This window comes from Engraulis encrasicolus, chromosome 13 (genome assembly GCF_034702125.1).
Source record: "Engraulis encrasicolus isolate BLACKSEA-1 chromosome 13, IST_EnEncr_1.0, whole genome shotgun sequence".
NCBI classification, from domain to species: Eukaryota; Metazoa; Chordata; class Actinopteri; order Clupeiformes; family Engraulidae; genus Engraulis; species Engraulis encrasicolus.
Window position 1 is genome coordinate 15,003,561 of NC_085869.1, and position 20,067 is coordinate 15,023,627.

Sequence of the window (20,067 nt, forward strand, 5' to 3'; positions counted from 1 at the left end):
AATTCATGTTTTCTTTAAGCACAGCAGATGGTGTCACTGTGGCACACTTGCTTATTTGTTCACCCTGACTACTGACAATGTGAGGTACTAATACTAACACACACTAACACAAAACACACAAAATTACCTAGCAATCCTCCAAGAGGTGGCACTGATTCTGCAAAGAAGCACCTGAATTGAATTTAAAAAAAATGAAATGGCCAGGTGATGTTACTTTCTTTGAAAATCCAATTCAGACGGTCCCATGCCAGAATCCGTGCACATTAAAAAAAAAAAGCCCAGAGTGTAGGCCGCTTACACTCTGAGCATGTCATTAAAATGGTGGTATGACATAATCAGTCTGAACACAAGGCGTAGTTGTCCTGCTTACATGAGGGTAATATGCAAACAGCACTCAAGGTCTTATGATCATAGATTTTTTTTTAAAATCATATGTGTGTTGATATATCAAATGCACGGATGAACAGTGCATCGTATTGTGTCTTGTTTTCGTTAAACGTCAACAGGGAGCCTCTCTACCTGTTGAGGCAATCTTAAGACTTCAACTTATTGTTGAGGCACATAGTTTCGTTTCTAGCTTTTCAGGGTATTCGTTTCATGCGAGACTTTCTCCTGATAAACATTCAGTTCCTTAGTTTCAGTTATTGTCATAAATAACAATGCATACATTTTCCATAACCGGTAAATTCGGCTATATACATTATGTACATGTCACAGAAAAATGGTTCAAAAATCCTAGTCATAATTATCCAATATGGCACATTTTATAACAACTTTAGACTTTAGTCTAGTGTGGCATAAATTAATGTCAAGTTTGGTATAAAAATAGTTCATATTTACAAGAGCAGAAATCCAGGTCTTTATCAAGTAATGAGTATTTCAACCCATCAAATAAATAAAAAGGCACTGAATAAGAAAGGAAATGGGACAGGGGTAGAATTTCTATTATGATTTTTCTTTTTTTTTATACATAGATCAAATGTTGATATTGACTGCTGCAGTGTCAGATCCAGGCTTCTTAAAACAGTGAGGGTGTTTAACTCCAGCATCTTTCTCCTTCACACAACGAGTGTAGTGAGATCGTGAGTGGTCTCAGTTTGGAAACTTTTTTTATACCCCTTCTCACTGGACAGTGATCCCTAGACGGGACAACTCGATGAAAGGTGCAGGCTCTCCAGAGAAATCACAAGGGAGTGTCGACATCTTTCCTTTTCCGATGCGGAAATCATCCAGGAGAGCCTCAAGTGTTTGTTGCACACCTAGACATCATGAATGGCAAGGGGGGTAAAACACAGAAACAATAGTAAGGCATCTACAGTTAACTTTTCCAAGTATAATTCTGTTAGTATCTTTCGGGAAGCAGGCGGTTTGGTTGGCGTCAGTGCTTGAAGTGGTGGGGAACTCAGGAGAACCCAGTTCCCCTTCCTCATAATTTTCATCATTAGTGTTCCGTCAGAACTTATCTCGTGCGCCGCATTTTACAAGTTAAAAACAAGTTTTTCAAAATGCGTGCAGGCAATAGACCTACAAAAACGTGACTTGTACTGATTTGGTACTGACGAGACTGTTGGAGTAGGGTTCCTGCACCTCTTTTTTCCACTTCAAGCACTGGTTGGCGTGTGAGTTTTGTTTTGTTGGTTTGCTTTGACAGCCTCACCTTTACTGGTGGGTGATGGACCCCTCCGTGTGTGAGTGAGTTGCGGACATTTCCGCTACACTGCTGGAGCTCACGACAGAGCTGCTGCTCATAACACTGCTGGAGCTCATCATAGAGCTAGCGCTCATGGCAACCATTGTTTCAGAAGTCATGGATGACATGCTAGCGGACATGCTTTCAAATTTAACTTTGGACATGCTGGAACTGCTGACGCTGGACGACTCCTGCATGGACGAAGAAGCCATTTGGACGGCCATGGCAGACATGCTGCCCTGCAAGCTCTCGGAAGCAATGGCTTGCTCCATTACAACCATTTTGGCGGGTTCCTCAACCAGAGCTGTGAAGTGAGCGAAGAAGCATCACAGTACAGTAAAGCAACACAGATGCCTGGGCTGTTGAGCTGTGAGTACTGATTTGCTGTCTGTTGTTTTAACTTCAGACCTTTACATACTGTCAATGGGCATATGACATAGTGTACATCCACATGTTTTAACATTACGTTAGAAGAAAGGATATGTAGCACCATATGGTAATGTAATATTGAAATTACATTTTTGAAGTTGAAACTTTGTGAGTAGTGAGTTGAGTTGGGTTGAGAGTTGATGAGTGAGAAAGGCGTTTTGTGAGTAGAGATGGGGTTGAATGTTGATGAGTCAGAGACATGATGCTTGAGTAGACACAGTATATGCAAGTACATTAACCTTACAGCTTTTGTCTGCATGAAGCAGCTGCATCACAAGTTTTTTTGTAAAAAAAAAACCAAAACCAAACTTGGAATAGCATGTTTCTGCTGTGGTTGAGTTAGTTCTGCAATGGTGGCACAGGTGACTTACCGAGAACATTTAAAGATGCTGTGATGGAGCACTGTCCATGCTCGTTCTTAGCCTTGACAGTGTATTTACCGCTGTCTGATACAGTGGCCTCCATAATCTCCAGAGTGTACACATTCTTTGAACGGCTCAGTTTCATGTTTGATGATACAGCAATCTGAGGATGGGAGAGAAAGGGTGTTATTAAACATATGCAGTACGATTGGGTATGATATTGGATGAATTCACAGTATAATATTGTGAAAACAAAAATGTCACAAATCACTACCAGGACTTACCAGAACATTGTCTTTGAGCCACTCAATGTCAGGAGTGGGATCTCCTGAAATTTCGCATTTGAATGTTACATTTTGTCCTGCGTTGACATTCTGGGATTTTGGCTGGCTGAGGAATGATGGTGCATTGGATTTCTTCTCGCTGATTGATGTGTCAAATTGACACTTCACAGCCCCCTGTTCCGTCTTGGCCTCGCATGTGATGATTCCCTGGTCCTGCTGAGAAATGCTCTTGATTGTCAAAGTGTGGTCATTTCCTGATACTCCATACCTATAGCTCTCTGAATTGGTGATTTCCACTCCATTCAGGATCCATTTGACATCCGAGGCTCCTGCGATATTTGCCTTCAGTGTGACTGACTGACCCAAGGTCATGGACATTTGAGTGTGAGATGCTTTTACTTCTGTGAAAGACTGGACTTCTTCATGGACAATTTCCCTTTTTGTGATCTGCTCAACAACTTCTCCCTTGGTCTCAAAGGTGGAGACAATTTCTCGTTCAGCCTTCACCTTGTCTGATGCTGTGAACAGACACAAAATATGGCATTGATATTTAAAAAGATCAGCCTCAAAGCCGTTTGTGTACAATCATGTTACACAGTTTGAGTACAATCGTGAAAAACGTATAATAAGGAACAAAATATAGTACCTTGAATTGTGACAGTGCAGCTTGAGGAGGATGAGCCAGAAGCATTGGTGGCTGTACATTTGTACATTCCACTATCAGAAGCTTCAGACTCATAGATCTCTAGATGAACTGATCCATGCTCCTCAAAGACTTCATATCTTCCACCATGGGAAAGAGCCTGGAATGATAATTGAATGTAAGTTATACTATTTCTGAAAGCAGTTTCAAGACAAGATATTCAGACAAAAAATTATGTCAATAGTGAATGTAAAATTTTTACCTTTCCGTCTTTTGTCCAAGAGATGGTGGGCTTCGGCTCTCCAGACACCTTTGCAGTCAGTTTCACAATGGAGTCTGAAGATGTTGTGATGTCTGCCAGACCCATAGTGAAGGAAGGCTTGTCCTTGGGAGTTGGTGACCTGGGAGATCTTGGAGATGTTGGTGATTTCACTCTCGGGGGTGACTTGATTCCAGGTTCAGGTGACTTCATTCTCCTTGGAGACTTGGCTCCATCTGGTGATTTCACACGTGGGGGTGAGACTGGTGACTTCATTCTGGGAGGTGAGGCAATAGCCGCCTCCTCAGCTCCTGGTTTGCGAATGGTGAGGCTGAACTCAGATTCCTGTCTGCCTTCAGAGTTTTCAACTACAAGTTTGTAGATGCCCTCATCAGAGAGCTCAACTGAGGAGATCTCAAATGTTGACTTGTACTGCATGGTGGTGACAAAGTGACGGTGTGAAGTCACAATAGTTTGTCCTTCACGGAGCCAAGTCACACTGGGTGCTGGTTCACCATCAACATCACATGAGAATCTGGCAGTTTCTCCCTCAGACACTGTTAGTGAGAGGGGCTTGATGAGAATTGTTGCAGGAAGAGTTGATTTCACTTTCTCAACAACTGTCTCCTGAACTGCTGTCTCCTCAACAACCATCTCCTTTACTGATCTCTCTTCAACAACAGTAACCGTGTCTACCCTTTCAGTCACTGAAGCTGTCACTTCAGTTTTGGAAGACATATGATAAACATCGGTTGCAGTCATTTCTGGGAGAATGTGAGAAGGAGCCTCCTCCTCTTGGCGGCGAGAGGCAAATGTGCTGAATCCGCCCTCAACCACCTCAAGAGTGGCATAATCTGAGGTCTCTCCCCTGGTATTCTTGCAGACAACACGGTAGGTACCGCAATCCTCTGTCTGACAGTCCATAATTTGGAGGGTAAGAACTCCGCTCATATTGGTCATACGGTACTTCCTGCTCTCTTTGATCTCCTGTCCATTGTGGAGCCATTTGATCTCAGCCTCAGGCTTGGACTGAATGCTCAGAGTGAATTTAGTGTTCTCTCCGAATGGCACACGATGAGAGCGCATTCTTATTGTAATGCGTGGGACATGGTCAAGGCTGAATGGTGCCTGTGTGAGAACTTCGACTTTCCTGTCAGATCTAAGTGCCCTCTTCTTTGCCTCATACCTAGACATGTAGTCAACCTTTTGTGACAAGTCAATGGAATCAACTTTGTCTTTGGAGGTAACACTGTATGCCTTCTCAGGGGCAGGTGCTGGCTTCTCTGGGGCAGGTGATGACTTTCTGGGCTCAGACACAGCTGCATGTGCCTTACGAGGTTTAACTGGAGATACCGGTCTTGGAACATAAGTCATACCACCCTCAGGCATTGGCATTGGGGCAGAGGTAGTGGTTCTCTCCTTCTTTGTTATTTTGGTTTTCTCCTCAAACTCCATACGTTTCAACTGACTCTTGTATGAGGAAAGTCTTGTTGTGGTTTTGGAAGAGCTGAGCAGCTCTTCTTCCTCCTTTTCTTCATATGCCTTCATCTGTTTGGGAGGTCTGTAGGTGGCCTTGTCATGGCGCTGGCGGAGGTCAATGTAGCTCGGGCCAGCTTCATGTTTGGATGGAATACGATAGGAGTCATATGTTGGGACCTCCTCTCCCTCTTCACCTTCCTCATATGCCCCTCTCTTTGGCGATGGATGACGAAGGGCAGCAAGTTCGAATCGCACAGGGCTCAAACTTGGTGGGGAAGCGGAGTATCCCAGCTCCAGTTCATCTTCAAGGCGAAGCCTCTCTTCCTCTGTTACCTTCATGGACAGATAGTCTTTGACTGGCAGCAGGAGTTCCTCATCAGAGAAATCACCAAGAGACCTCCTCCTGATTCTGTAGTAATTCTCCACTTCTGGGGAAGGTGTACGGTGGCGCGCTGGTCTTACAATTTCAAGATCATCTTGTGAAACTGGAAGGCGCCACTTTGGCTTATACTGGGTCTTGATTCTAGGAAGTGGCACTTCATAGAATTGCTCCCACCTTGAAAGGCGGATGCGTTTGAGTCTCTTCTGTGGAATCTTGTCCATTGGTTCAGGGAACTCATACTGGTCACGAAGTTTCTTATACCATTTCATGTCAGAGAATGGCACAAAGTGCTTGATTTCCATATCCTCCTCCAGGACCAATGGGTCGTGCTCACGAGGTTGTGGAACATCATAAGGCATTCTCAGCCTCTTCTCTTCTGCTCTCTTTTTGCGCTCTTCTTTCTCCCTGGCTGCTTCTTCCTCAGACTTACCCTTCTTGGGCACCACTGCTGGTTTGAACATGGCAGCAGCCTCCCTAACAGCCTGCTGTGCCAGTGGAGTAAGAGGAGTGACATCACCTCCAGCAAGAATCATTTGCAATCTTGCTTTCTTGTTGATGTCATCAAAATCAGTAGCTGCTTTCTTCTTTTTCTTGTCCTCCTCACCCTGGAAGTCTTTCTTGACATGTGTGACGCGTGCAACCTTCAGCGTAGCCTGGCAACTTGCAGAACCAGCAGAGTTTGTGGCAGTGACTCTGTAAGTTCCGGAATCTTCAGGGAGAGTGCCTCTAACATGGAGGATGAAGTAGTCCAAGCCCTCATGCACGACCTCGATCTGTGGACCGAATGCCAAGAGTTGGCCGTCCTTCTCCCATTTCAGCTCTGGTTTTCCTGAAACTCTCACTTCAAAGCGTGCGCTCTGGCCTTCCCTGCACTCAACATTAGCAAGCAGGCGTTTGAACATAGGCCTCAAAGTGTTGTCAGAAGGAGGAGGACGAGGATTTATAGTCAGGCGGGCTTTGCAAGAGTCCTCACCATGTCTGTTACGAGCCACCACACTGTACTCAGCATCGTCATCAGCATCAACGCTCAAAATGATAAGCTGATAAAGACCCTTATCAGTAATGAATTTGTACTTCTTGTCATCACAGCCAGGCAAGAGTTTCTGTCCAGTCTTCAACCAAATAATACGTGGTTCTGGATGTACAGTGACAGTGACAGCCAGACGAACATCCTCGCCAACATAAGCTGTGCGGTTCATCAAAGGCAATGTGAACTCAGGTGGTCTCTGGAGCATTCTTGCGGTGTCCACTCTACGTTTCACCTTTTTCACAACTCGTGAAGTGTAGAATTCACGGTGTTTTCTAACTCCGTTGACAAAGAGCTCACCATAGGAGGAATCCTCACCATACTCATTGACAACCTTGCACCTGTAGCATCCATCGTCTGCTCTCTTTACTCCCTTGATGGTAATAGTTGCCACTCCCTCTTCATCATCATAGGTGATTTCATACTTGGCACCCTCTTCAAGCTGTCTCACACCGCAGTACCAAGTTACCTCTGTGGAACTGTCAAAGTTGCTGATCAGGCAAGTGAACTTAATATCCTCACCTTCATTAGAGACAACGTGTCTAATGGGTCCTGCACAAGGGCCATGATCAAATGGTGCGATCTTGACTTTAGCCATGGTCGCACCTCTCTGACCTCTAATGGCTCCACCAGAGGCAACACGAGCTGCAGAAACAACTGTGCTCCACTCCTTTCTGACCATGGTCTGGTAGTATCTCTTATGTCTTGAGATCTTGATCATCTTAGAGCTTAATTGTTCAGTCTCCATTGTCATCCATGGGTGTTCCAGAGCTTGCGCAGCACTCATACGGTGTTTGCGGTCCTTGGTAAGCAGCCTGTCAATGAAATCTAATGCCTCGACACTGACTTCCTTGAAGCTCTCATCATCAAACATGTATTCAGCATTTGAAATGCTGTCAATCATTTGCTGGTTGGTTTCAGCTGAGAAGGGATTGAGTCCACTGATAAGCACATAGGCCAATACACCAATTGCCCACATGTCTGTAACAGTGCTCACCATTTCATTCTGGTGGATTTCAGGTGCAGCATATTCTGCTGTAGTGAACTGAACTTTAGTTTGGTCTCCAGGTGTAAGTTTTCTAGCCTGTCCTATCTCAATGATTTTGATGTTTGTGCTTTTCCTTGTGGTATACACAATGGTTTCTGGTCTGATGTCAAAGTGGCCATAATCCTTGCTGTGCACGAACTCAAGGGCTTCACATACCTGCCTGAGATAATTAACAATCACTCTCTCATTGAGCTCAAAGTCTGCTGTACCAAGACGCTCAAATATGTCCACACCAGAGATGAAGTCATAGATCATGACCAATTCCTCAGCACTGTCAAATGACTCATGGAGATTCAAGAAGTTCTTGTGTTTGAAAATGTTGAGTGCTGCCATTTCTTTCTTGACATAGGCCTGTTCTGCACCCCTTACTTTAATAAACTTAGCCATGAAGGTCTTTTCAGAGCTGATCTCGACGCAACGGTGGACAATACCAAACTGCCCACGTCCAAGCTCTTCTGCAATCATGTACTTGGTGTGCACATTCTTGGCATCAGAATGAGCAGCTTTGGCCCTAGAAACAGTCTGAGAGTCATCAACCTCTTCATCATAGTTAAGCATTCTTGATTTGTCCTCCTTGGTCACTACAGGTCCAGATGGTTCAGATGGTGAACTTGTGCCAAATTTGTTCTCTGCAATGACACGGAACTGGTAGCTTGTTCTTCCGAAGAGATTAGTAACGGTGTAATGGGTGTCGCGTGATTGTGCCACACGAATCCATCTCTCAGCAGTGGTGGCACATTTCTCTACAATGTAGTTGGTCACTCTGCTTCCACCATCACTGGCAGGTGCAACCCAGCCCAGGGTGACTGAATCTCTTGAGACATCACTTGCTTTGATGCCACGTGGAGGATCAGGCACATCAGCAACATCAAGCTCAACAGTTTGTTGGTCAATGCCAAATCTGTTCTTTGCACAGACCACATAGAAGCCGGCATCTTTCCTTTCCACACCGTTGGGGAAGACAAGGGATGTAAATGACCTTGTTACAATAACTTGGTAGTATCCATCATTGTCAATGAGATCTTGTCCCTTCTGCCATGTGATGACTGGATCAGGTTTGCCAGTGAATGGAATCTTGATGTTAACTACTTCGCCACGAAGGGCAGGGATTGCTTCTTTATCCTTCAGATTCTTTGGCAGATTGATCTTTGCAGGGACTGTAAAAACAAAGAAAACACAGTTAGTACTCATTGCATTACTAATTCAAAAGTATGATCTAAAAATATTGTTTATAATATTATTTTGTGAACCTACTTTCAACATCCAGGGAGACAGTTGCACAGATAGATCCACCCTGGTTTGTTGCCCTGATCTGATATACAGTGGAGTCTTCGTCATCTGCTGCTGTGATGACAAGCTGGTAATAGCCACCCTTGAACTCCTGCACTTTGAGCTTCTTGCCATCAGACTGGATCTCCTTGCCACGTCTGAACCATTTCACCACAGGCTTCGGTTGTCCTGTAATCTTGCAGACAAGTGTTGCGTTGCTCTTGTATCTGACACTCATGTTCCTGAGCTCCTCTTTGAAGGCAGGCGCACGAACATCAACAGCAGTCGTGGGGATTATTGTTGGAGACTCTGCACTCCATTCACTTACTCCTCCAAGATTTTCGCATTTGACACGGAAGTCATACTCAACGCCTTCTGTGAGACCCTTGACAGAGAATACGGTCTGGTGAATTTCATCGGATGTCACAGAGACCCATTCACCCGTCTTCTTATCTCGTTTCTCCAGGTAGTAGGTCTTGATCTTGGAACCTCCATCACTAAGAGGTGGTCTCCAAGATACAACACAAGAGTTCTTGGTTTCACTAGTGACAGCCACATTCTGTGGAGCACCAGGCTTTTCTGTAATACAAAGACATACAGTATATGTAAATAATCGTACATACATCTTTATTTTTCAATGAACACTGTTGTGGTTAAGCTAGTATCTGAGTTAACATACCAAGCTGACTCTGGATAAGAATTGGATTTGGCGTTTCCAGGGCATCGCTGTTGCCGTATCTGTTCTGGGCAGACACACGGAAGTGATAGCCAGCATTTTCAACCAGATTGGGAATGCGACAGGATGTTCCAGTGATAGATGATGACACCAGCTGCCACTCATCACCTTCCTTGTCCTCACGCCTCTCAACAATGTAGTTTGTGATCATTGAGCCGCCATCATCTTTTGGTGGTTTCCAGCTGATGATCACAGAGTTCTTCAACAGAGCCTCAAGCTTGATAGGACCTTCTGGCATGGCAGGTTTGTCTGAAAAGAGAACATAATATATTGACATATATTAATAAATCATTATGTTAATCAAGCAATTCAGCATTTTGTAGTTAATATGGTCGAGATGACAAAGGGCAAAATAGTAATTACCATAAATTTCAACTTGGAATGTAGTGTCGGCACTGCCAAAGTGATTGCTGATACGAATTCTGTATCTTCCTCCATTCACTCTGCGCTGAACATTCTTGAGAACTAAGTGAGTGTAATGCTCTGTGTTCTCAATGACAACATTCTCAGATGGCTCGATTTGTTTAGCACCAAAGAGCCACATGATCTTTGGCTCAGGACGTCCAATGTAGACAGCGTGGATCCTCAAGGTGGTGCCACGTTCGGCAAAGTACTTATCCTTCAGAAGATAATCAGGATGGAATCGAGGAGCGGCCTCCAAAACAAGGGCGCCAGTGGTTTCACATTCACCGGCCTCATTAATGGCTTTGCATGTGTACTCGCCCTCATCCTCCTGTTGGTCTGTGGTAATTACCAGTTGGTGGTTGCGTCCGTCAGAACTCATCTGGAACTTTCCATTCTCCTTGAGTTCCTTTCCAAATCTGAACCATTTGATTTGTGGGAGAGGGCGCCCAATAATCTGGCACTTCATGGTTACTGTTTGTCCAAGTTTGCATGTTTCCTCATCCATTTCCTTCCTAAGGCCTGGTGCAGTTCCAGCTGGCAGGAAAGAAATAATTGAATGTTATGCATCTCTATATCTGTAGTTTTTTTGAAACTGTAATTATGAAACTATGATGCTAATTCCATCTTGTAAACTTACATGCAAGTTTGGTTCTGATTCCTGTGGCTGTTCTGCGAGGCCTGCTCATTCCAGTTGCATTCTCAGCAAACACACGGAACTCGTACTCGTTACCCTCTTGCAGGGCAGGTATGGTGAATTCTTTGTCCTTAATGCGCTGCTTGTTGGATTTCTTCCAGGTGCTTTCAATAGACTTTCTATACTCAACCCAATAACCAAGAATCTCCTTGCCACCATCACATTCTGGAGCACCCCATTGAATGGTGATGTAATTATTGGTAACAGTCTTGACATCAATCTCACCTGGTTGGCTTGGCTTATCTAAAGAAAAAAATAAGTTTAAACCAAAAATTAGAAGAACTCCAATGATACAATGAAATCACTTCATATTGCTGATTGTGAATAGCCTGGTTCTCACTGACGGTGCTACACAAACTTCCGTCTGGTACACTGCCGTTTACATGCCAGTCTCAATTCAGAAAATAACCGGAGCATTTATTGCTTAAATATCAATGGCAGCTCGCATTGATGATTCACAGGACAGATTATATACTATATTGACTCTTTGGAGTTGAACAGAAAACATTTTTGGAGGAATTTGTTGGTGGTGAGTAGCAATATGCAGCATTTATTTTGTGACTCGAGAACAGCATGTTAACTGCAGTGCTACCAGACGGTAGTTTGTGTACACAAATGCACCGTCTGTGACAACCAGGCTAGATTGTGAAGAGGAGTGCTAGCTTACCGAATGGATCTTTGCACATCACAACATCTGAAGCAGGTCCAGGTTCACTCTGACCAATGCTGTTTTCAGCAACTACTCTGAACTGGTATTCAGCATCAGCAGTAAGACCAGTCAGGGTGTACATAGTAGAAGTGATCAACTTCTCATGACGCTCCCATTTTTCAGATGAGGAAAGCTTGTACTCAACATAGTATCCTGTGATTGCTGAGCCACCATCTCTAGGTTTAGTCCAAGCCAACCCAACTGAGCTCTTTGTGATGTCCATAATTTCTGGTGGATGAGTCCAGGTTTCAGGTACCACTGTTGATAAAGGACAAAAAAGAAAGCAATGTTGTTGAGTTTGTTTTCATTACTGACAACATAAACTGACAAAATAGACACTTTTTTAAAAACGTGTGTACTTACAGATAGGTGTCTTTGGAACAACAGGATCTTCGGACTTGAGAGATCCACTGATACCAAATTGATTTTCAGCTGTCACCTTGAAGTGGTACTCAGCTCCTTCCCTCAGTCCTTTGACCACCAGATGTGTGTCAACCACCCTGGAGTCCACTGTGTACCAGGCTGTCTTGGGAAGCTCTCGTCTCTCCACAATATAGCCACGGATGTCAGAGCCACCATCGTCTTTAGGTTTCTTCCAGCCTACTTTGACAGACTGTGCCTGAATTTCATCAAATGTAAGAGGACCTTCTGGTGCACTAGGACGACCAATCACTTTAACCTTGATGCGCAGGACCTTCTTACCACACTTGTTCTGGATGACAAGCTCATACAAACCAGAGTCACCTCTGTCTGCTTCTTTAATGACAAGCTCAGATACATCTGCATCAGACACAAACATGGCCCTTTCGGAGATATCACCACCATCCTTTGTCCACTTGCACGTAGGACTAGGTTTACCCTTGATAGGCACGGTGAGTTTAAGCACTCCACCTTGTCTGACAACATACAGCTCCTTGTATTTAGACTCAAGGTCATAGCTTGGAGCCTCTGAAATGAAAACAATGATTGGAATGATCAGCCCAATGTTCATTGCATCAACTGAAATATACAGCAGGTATCACTGTTGTAAAATAATTAAAAAATATATTAAGACAATATACTATATAACAAGGCAATAAACGGGTAACAACTATCTCACCTTGCATTTCTGTTATGGTGACTGTTCCTGGAACTTCAGCTCCCTCTCCTGGTCCACCAGCATTGCAAGCTAGGACACGGAACTTGAATTCCTCTCCAGCAGGCATCTGGGTCAGTGTGTACTCGCAGATCATTGATGGGGTTGTGTTGCACTTGGTCCAGGTTACTGAACCAGCCTTCTGCATTTCAATCAAATAGCCAGTGACCTTGGAGCCACCCTCCTCATCTGGAGGACTCCAGGCCAGAGACACTGAGGTCTTGGTTGTGTCTGTGATTCTTGGGTTCTGAGGTGCACCAGGTGGATCTGTTGGAGGAATGTGTACCTTTCTTAGCCATCACAGATTTTAACAATCTATCACTCAACTGTGGTATCATTCACTTTTCGCTTGACAAGTAGTACATCACTTACCAACAGGATCAGTTGCCACAGCACGTGGGGAGAGCAGACTTGGCTTGCCAACCCCTCTGGCATTGATGGCAATCACTCTATGCTCATACTCGAGACCCTCAATCAGGCCGGTGGATCTGTATCTGGTCATGGTCACAGGGTTCTTATTAGCACGCACCCATCTGTCAGATCTGACCTCTTTGCGCTCAATGATGTAGCCAGACACAGGAGCTCCGCCGTCCTCATCTGGTTCGTGCCAGGCAATGGTCATACCGTCACGAGAAGCATCGAACACAGTTGGTCTACCAGGTGGTCCAGGAATAGCTGTTACAAGATAAGAATCTTAGTTTAGTTTCCACACAGATGAATGCGTGACTTCAAATGTCTGATACATATGTTGAAACAACTCTTACTTGTTGAGCTCTTGCACAACGCAATCTCAGACTGCAAAAAGTCTCCAGTGCCGTAGCGGTTCACTGCTGCAGCGCGGAACACATATTCATCTCCTTCTGTCAGATTCTCAAACTTGAAGAGTGGTCTGCTGACAGAATCGCTGACAGGCACCCATCCAGGGCGATGAGCCTCACGCTGTTCAACAACATAGCCACTGACTGGGGCTCCCCCATCTCTAATAGGAGGATTCCAACTGATCAAGACAGAGGTAGCATCGATCTCCTCAAACTTGATGGGTCCTTGAGGCTCATCAGGTTTGGCTGTGTGGGGGGGAAATTGAGGGGGAAAATAATGTTACTGATATTATCATCTGACATTCTTCAAGTGAGAAAAGATGGAAGCATTATGGTAGATTCATTACATTAAATTGTCTTACATAGAACAGTTGCTTTGATTGTTTCTTGAATGGATCCATGAGAGTTGGTAACTTCAATCATGTAGTCTCCAGAATCATCAATGGTGGTGTCAAGTACAGTGAGGCTGGAGGACTTTCCTGTGCTCTTAATCTTCACACGGTCAGTTACCTTCAACTTGGTGTGATTAAAGTACCATGCACACTTTGGAGGAGGTCTGCCAATGAGTGGCAAGTTAATCTCAAGAGGTTTACCAGCAAGAACGCTGACAGACTTCTGAGGAAGTTCTGAGAAGTCGACCTCGGGCTCAACTGTGAATAGAAATGTTTAAGTAGTTATTTAATAAATAAATAATCCATAAAATCAATTAGTACAGTATAAATGTATACATTTTGGAATAACAATAAAAAATAAGAGTAAAGATAAAAAGAAAAGATAGCATACCAATTTGTTCTTGAACAGTTACAGCTGTCACCAGTTCTTTTGGCTCACTGGCTCCTCTGCTGTTCACAGCCTTGACTCTGAAGAAGAACTGATCATTTGTATTCAGAGAAGTCATAGTGAACTCAAAGTCACTGGTCTTCATGGTGGCAACCTTCATCCACTTGTCTGTTCCGAATTTGCAAGCCTCAACGATGTATGACACAAGTCTGCTTCCTCCATCGTGTTCTGGTTTCTCCCATCCAATTGTTACAGTGGTCTTGGTAACATCAAGAACATCAAGTTTATGTGGAGGCATTGGCACTTCACATGCCGTAACAAGATCACCTGTCTCGCTAGCCTCGCCAACACCATAAATGTTTTCTGGCAAGACTCTGAAGTAATAAAGCATTCCTTCAATCAATCCATCAATCTTGTAGGAGGTCTTGCTGCATTTAGACGTAACGGTCTTGTAAGCTCTCATTGACGCCTCTCTTCTCTCAATAACGTAATTATTGACAGGGGCACCACCATCAACAGTTGGAGCATCCCATGAGATGACAGCATACTCAGATGACAGTTCCTTGATTGTAACAGGACCTGGTGGTCCAGGAGTGTCTACAACAAGAAGGGAAAATTATGTTATGGACTGACCACAATCATATGTGCTAACATACTATACATTACTCATACTGTATATAGACATATACAGTACAGTACTGTATATAAAAGACTTGAGAAATCAATATGGAAAAATGTGGAGATCAGTCCTTACCATAAATCTTGACAAGGATAGCAGCTTCCTTTTTGCCAGCAGAGTTCTCAGCAGTAATTGTGTACTTTCCAGCATCATAGCGGTGCACCTTATCAATGATCAGAGAGGCAGTGTTTCTCGTAATTTCAATGAAACCACGGGTATGAAGATCTGTGCCAGGTTTGCTCCATTCAACGGTTGGCGTAGGTCTGCCAGTAACATGAACCACAAGGCGCAAACAACCTCCTGCCCTCAAGCAGACTGTCTTGGTGAGTTCCTCTGGAATCTCCAGGTCAGGAGTTTCTGAAGGGTAAACAATTTAAGTTAAATCATGTGAAGCAAAGCACAAAATAAACACGTAGTCTTCTGTAACATTGAAGCTGGACATTGATAAATGTCAGATCTTATATCAACTTATCTGATTACCTATTTAACACCCAGACAGTAACTGCAACTTTACATTTGAGCATGTCTACGCCTGCAACTTAATACAAAACTTACCAATTCTTTCAACAGGCTCTGTTGCAGCACAGCAATCACTAAATTCTCCCTCTCCATTGATATTGACAGCAGCAACTCTGAAGTAGTACTTCTTGCCAGTAACAAGACCAGTCACTGTGTACTCTGTGTTTCTTATGGTCTTTTCATGTGTTTTTTCCCAGACCTCTTCATCCTCAGCTCCATCCTCTTGCATTTCCACAACATATCCCATAATTTCAGCACCACCATCATCCACTGGACTTGTCCAAGCCAGACTGATGCTATCAGCATGGGTGTCAGTAATACGTGGAATAGAGGGCTCTCCAGGTTCACCTGTGTAACAGATCGATGTGCAAGTTTAGATTTTTGCATTTGCAAGTTAAGTGAAGTTTTTCTGCATTTAATATTCTGCATACAGTAACTTGGGTGTATACTTACATGTTGCTACTCTGCATTTAGCATACATGGAGATATCACTTGGCTCGCTCTCACCAGCAGCATTTATAGCTGTCACACGGAATTGGTAAATATTTCCTGTTGTTAGGCCAGAAATCTTGTAAGTTGTGTCCAAGAGGACAGAGTCTCTGTTGACCTTGATCCATCTAATGCTCTTCTTTTCCCGGCTCTCAATGAGGTAAGTTGTTACTGGACTTCCACCATCACTTTCTGGCTTCATCCATTCAATGGTAGCGAAGTCCGGTCCAACAACCAGAAGCTCAGGTGGTGAAGGAGATGAGGGCACAGCTACAATTACAAGAGAGATTAGGAGGGTCAGTAGGATTAAAAACTTTACACAAAATGTTCTGTAGATATAATGTTATATGTTTGATATAATGTTATTAAGAGAGAACAACACTCACTGAAGTAGTTCTTAGCAACAATGACGTTGGACTCCACTTTCACGCCTTCTCCAAACTTGTTCACGCCTCTGACACGGAACTTGTATTCACCGTTCTTGAACATTCTGGTAATATCGCATGTCAGACCCTTGCACTCTGCATCCATGACCACCCAGTTGAGCCTATTCATGTCCCTCCTCTCAACGACATAGTGAGAAACAGCATCACCACCATCCTCAATGGGGGGTTGCCAAGACAGGGTGCATTTATCCTCTGTAATATTGGTGATGGCAATGTCAACTGGGGGCCCAGGAGTGTCTATGAACAGAAAATGAAAACAGAAAGTGGTTACATCAGAGGTTATATTGCTATGCAAGGCTATACTTTTATTACTTTGGTATCATGTCAATATACAAGATACGTACCAAGTACTTTGACGTTGACCTCAGCATGCTTAATTCCACTGGCATTCTTCACTGTCAGAGTGTATTTGCCGGTGTCATTGCGGTCACAGAACTTGATGATTGCCAAGGCACGGGTAGCAGAGTACTGCAAGGCATACTTCTCACAGAGCTCCAGCTCTTTTCCTCCCTTGTCCCAGCAAACCTTTGGTTCAGGCCTGCCTCCAACAGCAGCATCAAGAACCAGGTCTGAGCCAGCTCTGACTGTCACAGTGTCCACCTGAAGTTTGCTGTCAAGCTCTGCCCTTGGAGGACCTGAGACAGAATAGACAGCAATTACAAATACAGTAGAAATAATTTAAATAAATTAGAATTCTACCATGAAGGAGATATCCCAAGGTGGTAAATCACTTACTGTAGCCTGCTTTGCATGCCACAGCTCCTGTTGTTTCAGATCCTGCACTGTGTACACAATTGGCATTCTTGGCAATAACTCGGAATTCATACACCTCACCCTCACCAAGAGCAGTAACCCTGAAGGTATTCTCTGTGATGTTGGTGTAATTGCACTTGAGCCAACGACCTTCACCAGTGGGGGAGTATGGCTTACGCTCAACAATGTAGCCTGTGATTGGACTTCCACCATCGTACAATGGTGTAGACCATTTCAGAGCTACCGATGATCTGGTTATATCTGTTACCTCTGGTTTGCCAGGAGGATCTAGTCAAGGTATAAAAAATGAGTTAGAGTTCATGAACTTATACAAAATGTGAGACACATCATCTAATTAATTTCAAAACTGCAGATGTTGCACTTACCAACTGGATTCTGGGCAGTGGCCCTCTTTGAAGCGTCACTAGCCTTGCTGAGTCCAGCACTGTTCATAGCATATACTCTGAACTGGTACTCAAGGCCTTCACAAAGGTCTTCAATTTTGTAATCACACTCAAAGCATGGGATCTTGTTCTCTCTGACCCAAAGGATGGTGTTACGTTCTTTCCTCTCGATCCAGTATCCTGTCACCTTGCTACCACCATCATGGTATGGCTCCTCCCAGCGAATGCTCATCATTGTAGCAGAAACACCAAAGACCTCTGGTCTTGTGGGTGGACCAGGTGGCACTAAGCAGGACAAAAAAGAAACTTAGTCATATAGTAACGACATGATCATGTATATGTTGTATTACACTTGCTGTGTTGTGTATTTTCTTTTCATTTTGACTTACCAAATGGATGCTCTGCAACAATGGTCTCAGATTCAGAGGATTTGCTCACACCAAATCTGTTCTCGGCACAGACACGGAAGGTGTACTGCATGTACTTGGTCAGGTTGTAAACGTGTAGGGTAGTGCGTTTCACACTGGAATTAATAAGGACCCAAGCTGTGGATCCGGATTCACGCTTTTCAACAATGTAGTTGGTAATTTCAGTGCCACCATCATCCTCAGGTTCTTGCCATGTAAGCACACACGATTCAGCAGTGATTGAGGAAACCTCAACTGGTCCATCGGGTGCACTAGGTCTGCCAATGACGTTGACATTAATGGTGAAGGTCTTTGATCCAGCAGCATTCTCAAGGGTAAGGAAGTATTTACCTGTGTCACCTCTCATGCTCTCCTTTACGGTTATGGTGGCCCTGTTAGCCGTTTTTACAATCGCTACCCTGTCTGTTGCTTTCAACCTCATTTCCTCCAATTTCCAGGAGGCCTTTGGAGCTGGCCTTCCACTGATTGGGACATCAATTACAAAGGTTTGACCTCCTTTGCATGTAATAAGCTGATTCTCAATACCACTGAGATCTGCAGCAGGTTCAACGAGAGGCTCTTTGATAACAACAGGGGCAAACAATTCTTTCGGTGGACTGAAACCTGCGTCATTCTTTGCCATGACACGGAATTCAAATTCTGAGCCCTTTGACAATTTATCAACAGTCAGGCTTAGAGACTTTGCTGATCCACAAACCATCCATTTGTCTGTATCCTTTGCTTTACCCTCAACAGTATAGCTGGTCACACGGCTGCCGCCATCATGTTCTGGCTTAGTCCAGCTAAGAGTAATAGATGTGTCTGTGGTGTCAACGACACTGAACTTCTTTGGAGCTGAGGGCGCTGCGTTGGCACTAACTGGATCTGGGATTTCATAGGGTTCTCCAAGGCCAAACTGATTCTCTGCCATAACTCTGAAGAAGTAAGGGACATTTTCCAGGAGCTCAGAAACACTCAGCTTAGTTTCGAAGCATTTTCCTGCTGCCTCTGTCCAAGTGCGGCGTGAAGCTTCCCGCTTCTCAACAATGTAGTGATGAATGCGTGCACCGCCATCATTAAGAGGGGCCTCCCATGCCAATGAAAGACCTCCTTTCAAAATCTCTGTATATCTTACATTCACTGGTGGTGCAGGTGTATCCATGACCTTAACGGTGAATGTAATGGACTTAGAACCACTGCTGTTCTCTAGTGTGGCAGTGTATTTTCCTGAGTCATTTCTTGTGCACTTCTCCAGTGTCAATGATGACGTGCCTTCAGTTGAAATAATTTCTGACAAGACTCCTAGTTCACCATCCTCCTTAACCCATGTCACAGCAGGAGCTGGTTTACCCCTGAAAGCAATGGCAAGGACGACAGATGCACCGCTCTTAATAATATGAGTCTGCTTAAAGCTTGCATCGATAAATATTTCTGGTTCCAGGAGTCTTTCAATAGCTTGGGTTGGCTCAGGAATCTCACAGGTCAATCCTTTTCCAACGCTGTTCTGAGCACTGACTCTGAACCTGTAGTCAATGCCACTTTCCAACCCAGTTGCAACGTACTTTGTAGCCGTGCACAGATCTTCGTTGACTCTTGTCCAGCCCTCCTCTTCTTCTTCTTCTTCTTCTTCTTCTTCACCCTCTTCCTCTCCCTCCGCTACTTCTGCTGCTGCTTTGGCTGCGCCTGTGTTCATCTCAATAATATAACCTTGGATTTCCATTCCACCATCCCATGGGGGCTTGGTCCATTCCAAGCTGACGGATGTGCTAGTGGAATCAAAGACATTGATAATGGAAGGAGCATCTGGGGTCTCTGTAGGTTCGGCACATTTAATTGCCATGGATGTGTTGCTAGGCGCTCCAACACCAGCCTCATTCACAGCCATCACATGGAACTCATACTCAACGTCTTCCGTCAGATTAGGACAACGGAGTGCACAGTCAGTGACAGGTTTCTTTGTGAAGACCTTTGTCCAGCGTCCTCCCTTCTTTTCACGCCTCTCAACAATGTAATGTTTCACTGGGCTTCCTCCATCATTAGTGGGAGGAGTCCAGCCAATTGTTATACTTTCTCCATCCACTGCTGTGGCATCTGGCGTACCAGGAGAATCAGGATAAGCTGTGTGATGGAGAAAACAACATATTTTACTGTCTGCATTTACTTACTTGAATGACACATATACACTACATTAAGTTAAATGTTGTCATGAATCAATAAATAC

At 44.2% G+C, this 20,067-nt stretch overlaps 1 protein-coding gene across 29 annotated transcripts in view; it reads right to left on the reverse strand.

Moving 5' to 3' along the window:
• Positions 1 to 951: 951 nt before the first annotated feature.
• Positions 952 to 20,067, reverse strand: part of ttn.1 (titin, tandem duplicate 1) — a 159,767-nt gene continuing 140,651 nt past the window's right edge. For 28 of the 29 annotated variants that reach the window (XM_063213120.1, XM_063213116.1, XM_063213137.1 and 25 more), the window contains 25 exons: positions 17,829 to 19,964; positions 17,422 to 17,724; positions 17,018 to 17,323; positions 16,627 to 16,917; positions 16,223 to 16,519; positions 15,801 to 16,106; positions 15,384 to 15,695; positions 14,904 to 15,185; positions 14,153 to 14,746; positions 13,732 to 14,019; positions 13,316 to 13,615; positions 12,924 to 13,226; positions 12,516 to 12,818; positions 11,780 to 12,364; positions 11,375 to 11,674; positions 10,651 to 10,950; positions 9,972 to 10,547; positions 9,552 to 9,857; positions 8,858 to 9,451; positions 3,671 to 8,760; positions 3,412 to 3,568; positions 2,766 to 3,283; positions 2,491 to 2,644; positions 1,658 to 1,994; positions 1,170 to 1,259 (listed from right to left, as the gene is read on the reverse strand). In XM_063213120.1, coding sequence (XP_063069190.1) covers positions 1,660 to 1,994; positions 2,491 to 2,644; positions 2,766 to 3,283; positions 3,412 to 3,568; positions 3,671 to 8,760; positions 8,858 to 9,451; positions 9,552 to 9,857; positions 9,972 to 10,547; positions 10,651 to 10,950; positions 11,375 to 11,674; positions 11,780 to 12,364; positions 12,516 to 12,818; positions 12,924 to 13,226; positions 13,316 to 13,615; positions 13,732 to 14,019; positions 14,153 to 14,746; positions 14,904 to 15,185; positions 15,384 to 15,695; positions 15,801 to 16,106; positions 16,223 to 16,519; positions 16,627 to 16,917; positions 17,018 to 17,323; positions 17,422 to 17,724; positions 17,829 to 19,964 — 14,936 coding nt within the window. In that variant the 3' untranslated portion in view covers positions 1,170 to 1,259; positions 1,658 to 1,659. Of the gene's footprint in view, positions 1,260 to 1,657; positions 1,995 to 2,490; positions 2,645 to 2,765; positions 3,284 to 3,411; positions 3,569 to 3,670; positions 8,761 to 8,857; positions 9,452 to 9,551; positions 9,858 to 9,971; positions 10,548 to 10,650; positions 10,951 to 11,374; positions 11,675 to 11,779; positions 12,365 to 12,515; positions 12,819 to 12,923; positions 13,227 to 13,315; positions 13,616 to 13,731; positions 14,020 to 14,152; positions 14,747 to 14,903; positions 15,186 to 15,383; positions 15,696 to 15,800; positions 16,107 to 16,222; positions 16,520 to 16,626; positions 16,918 to 17,017; positions 17,324 to 17,421; positions 17,725 to 17,828; positions 19,965 to 20,067 lie in introns of all 29 variants that reach the window. The other variant, XM_063213114.1, reaches the window with a different exon arrangement.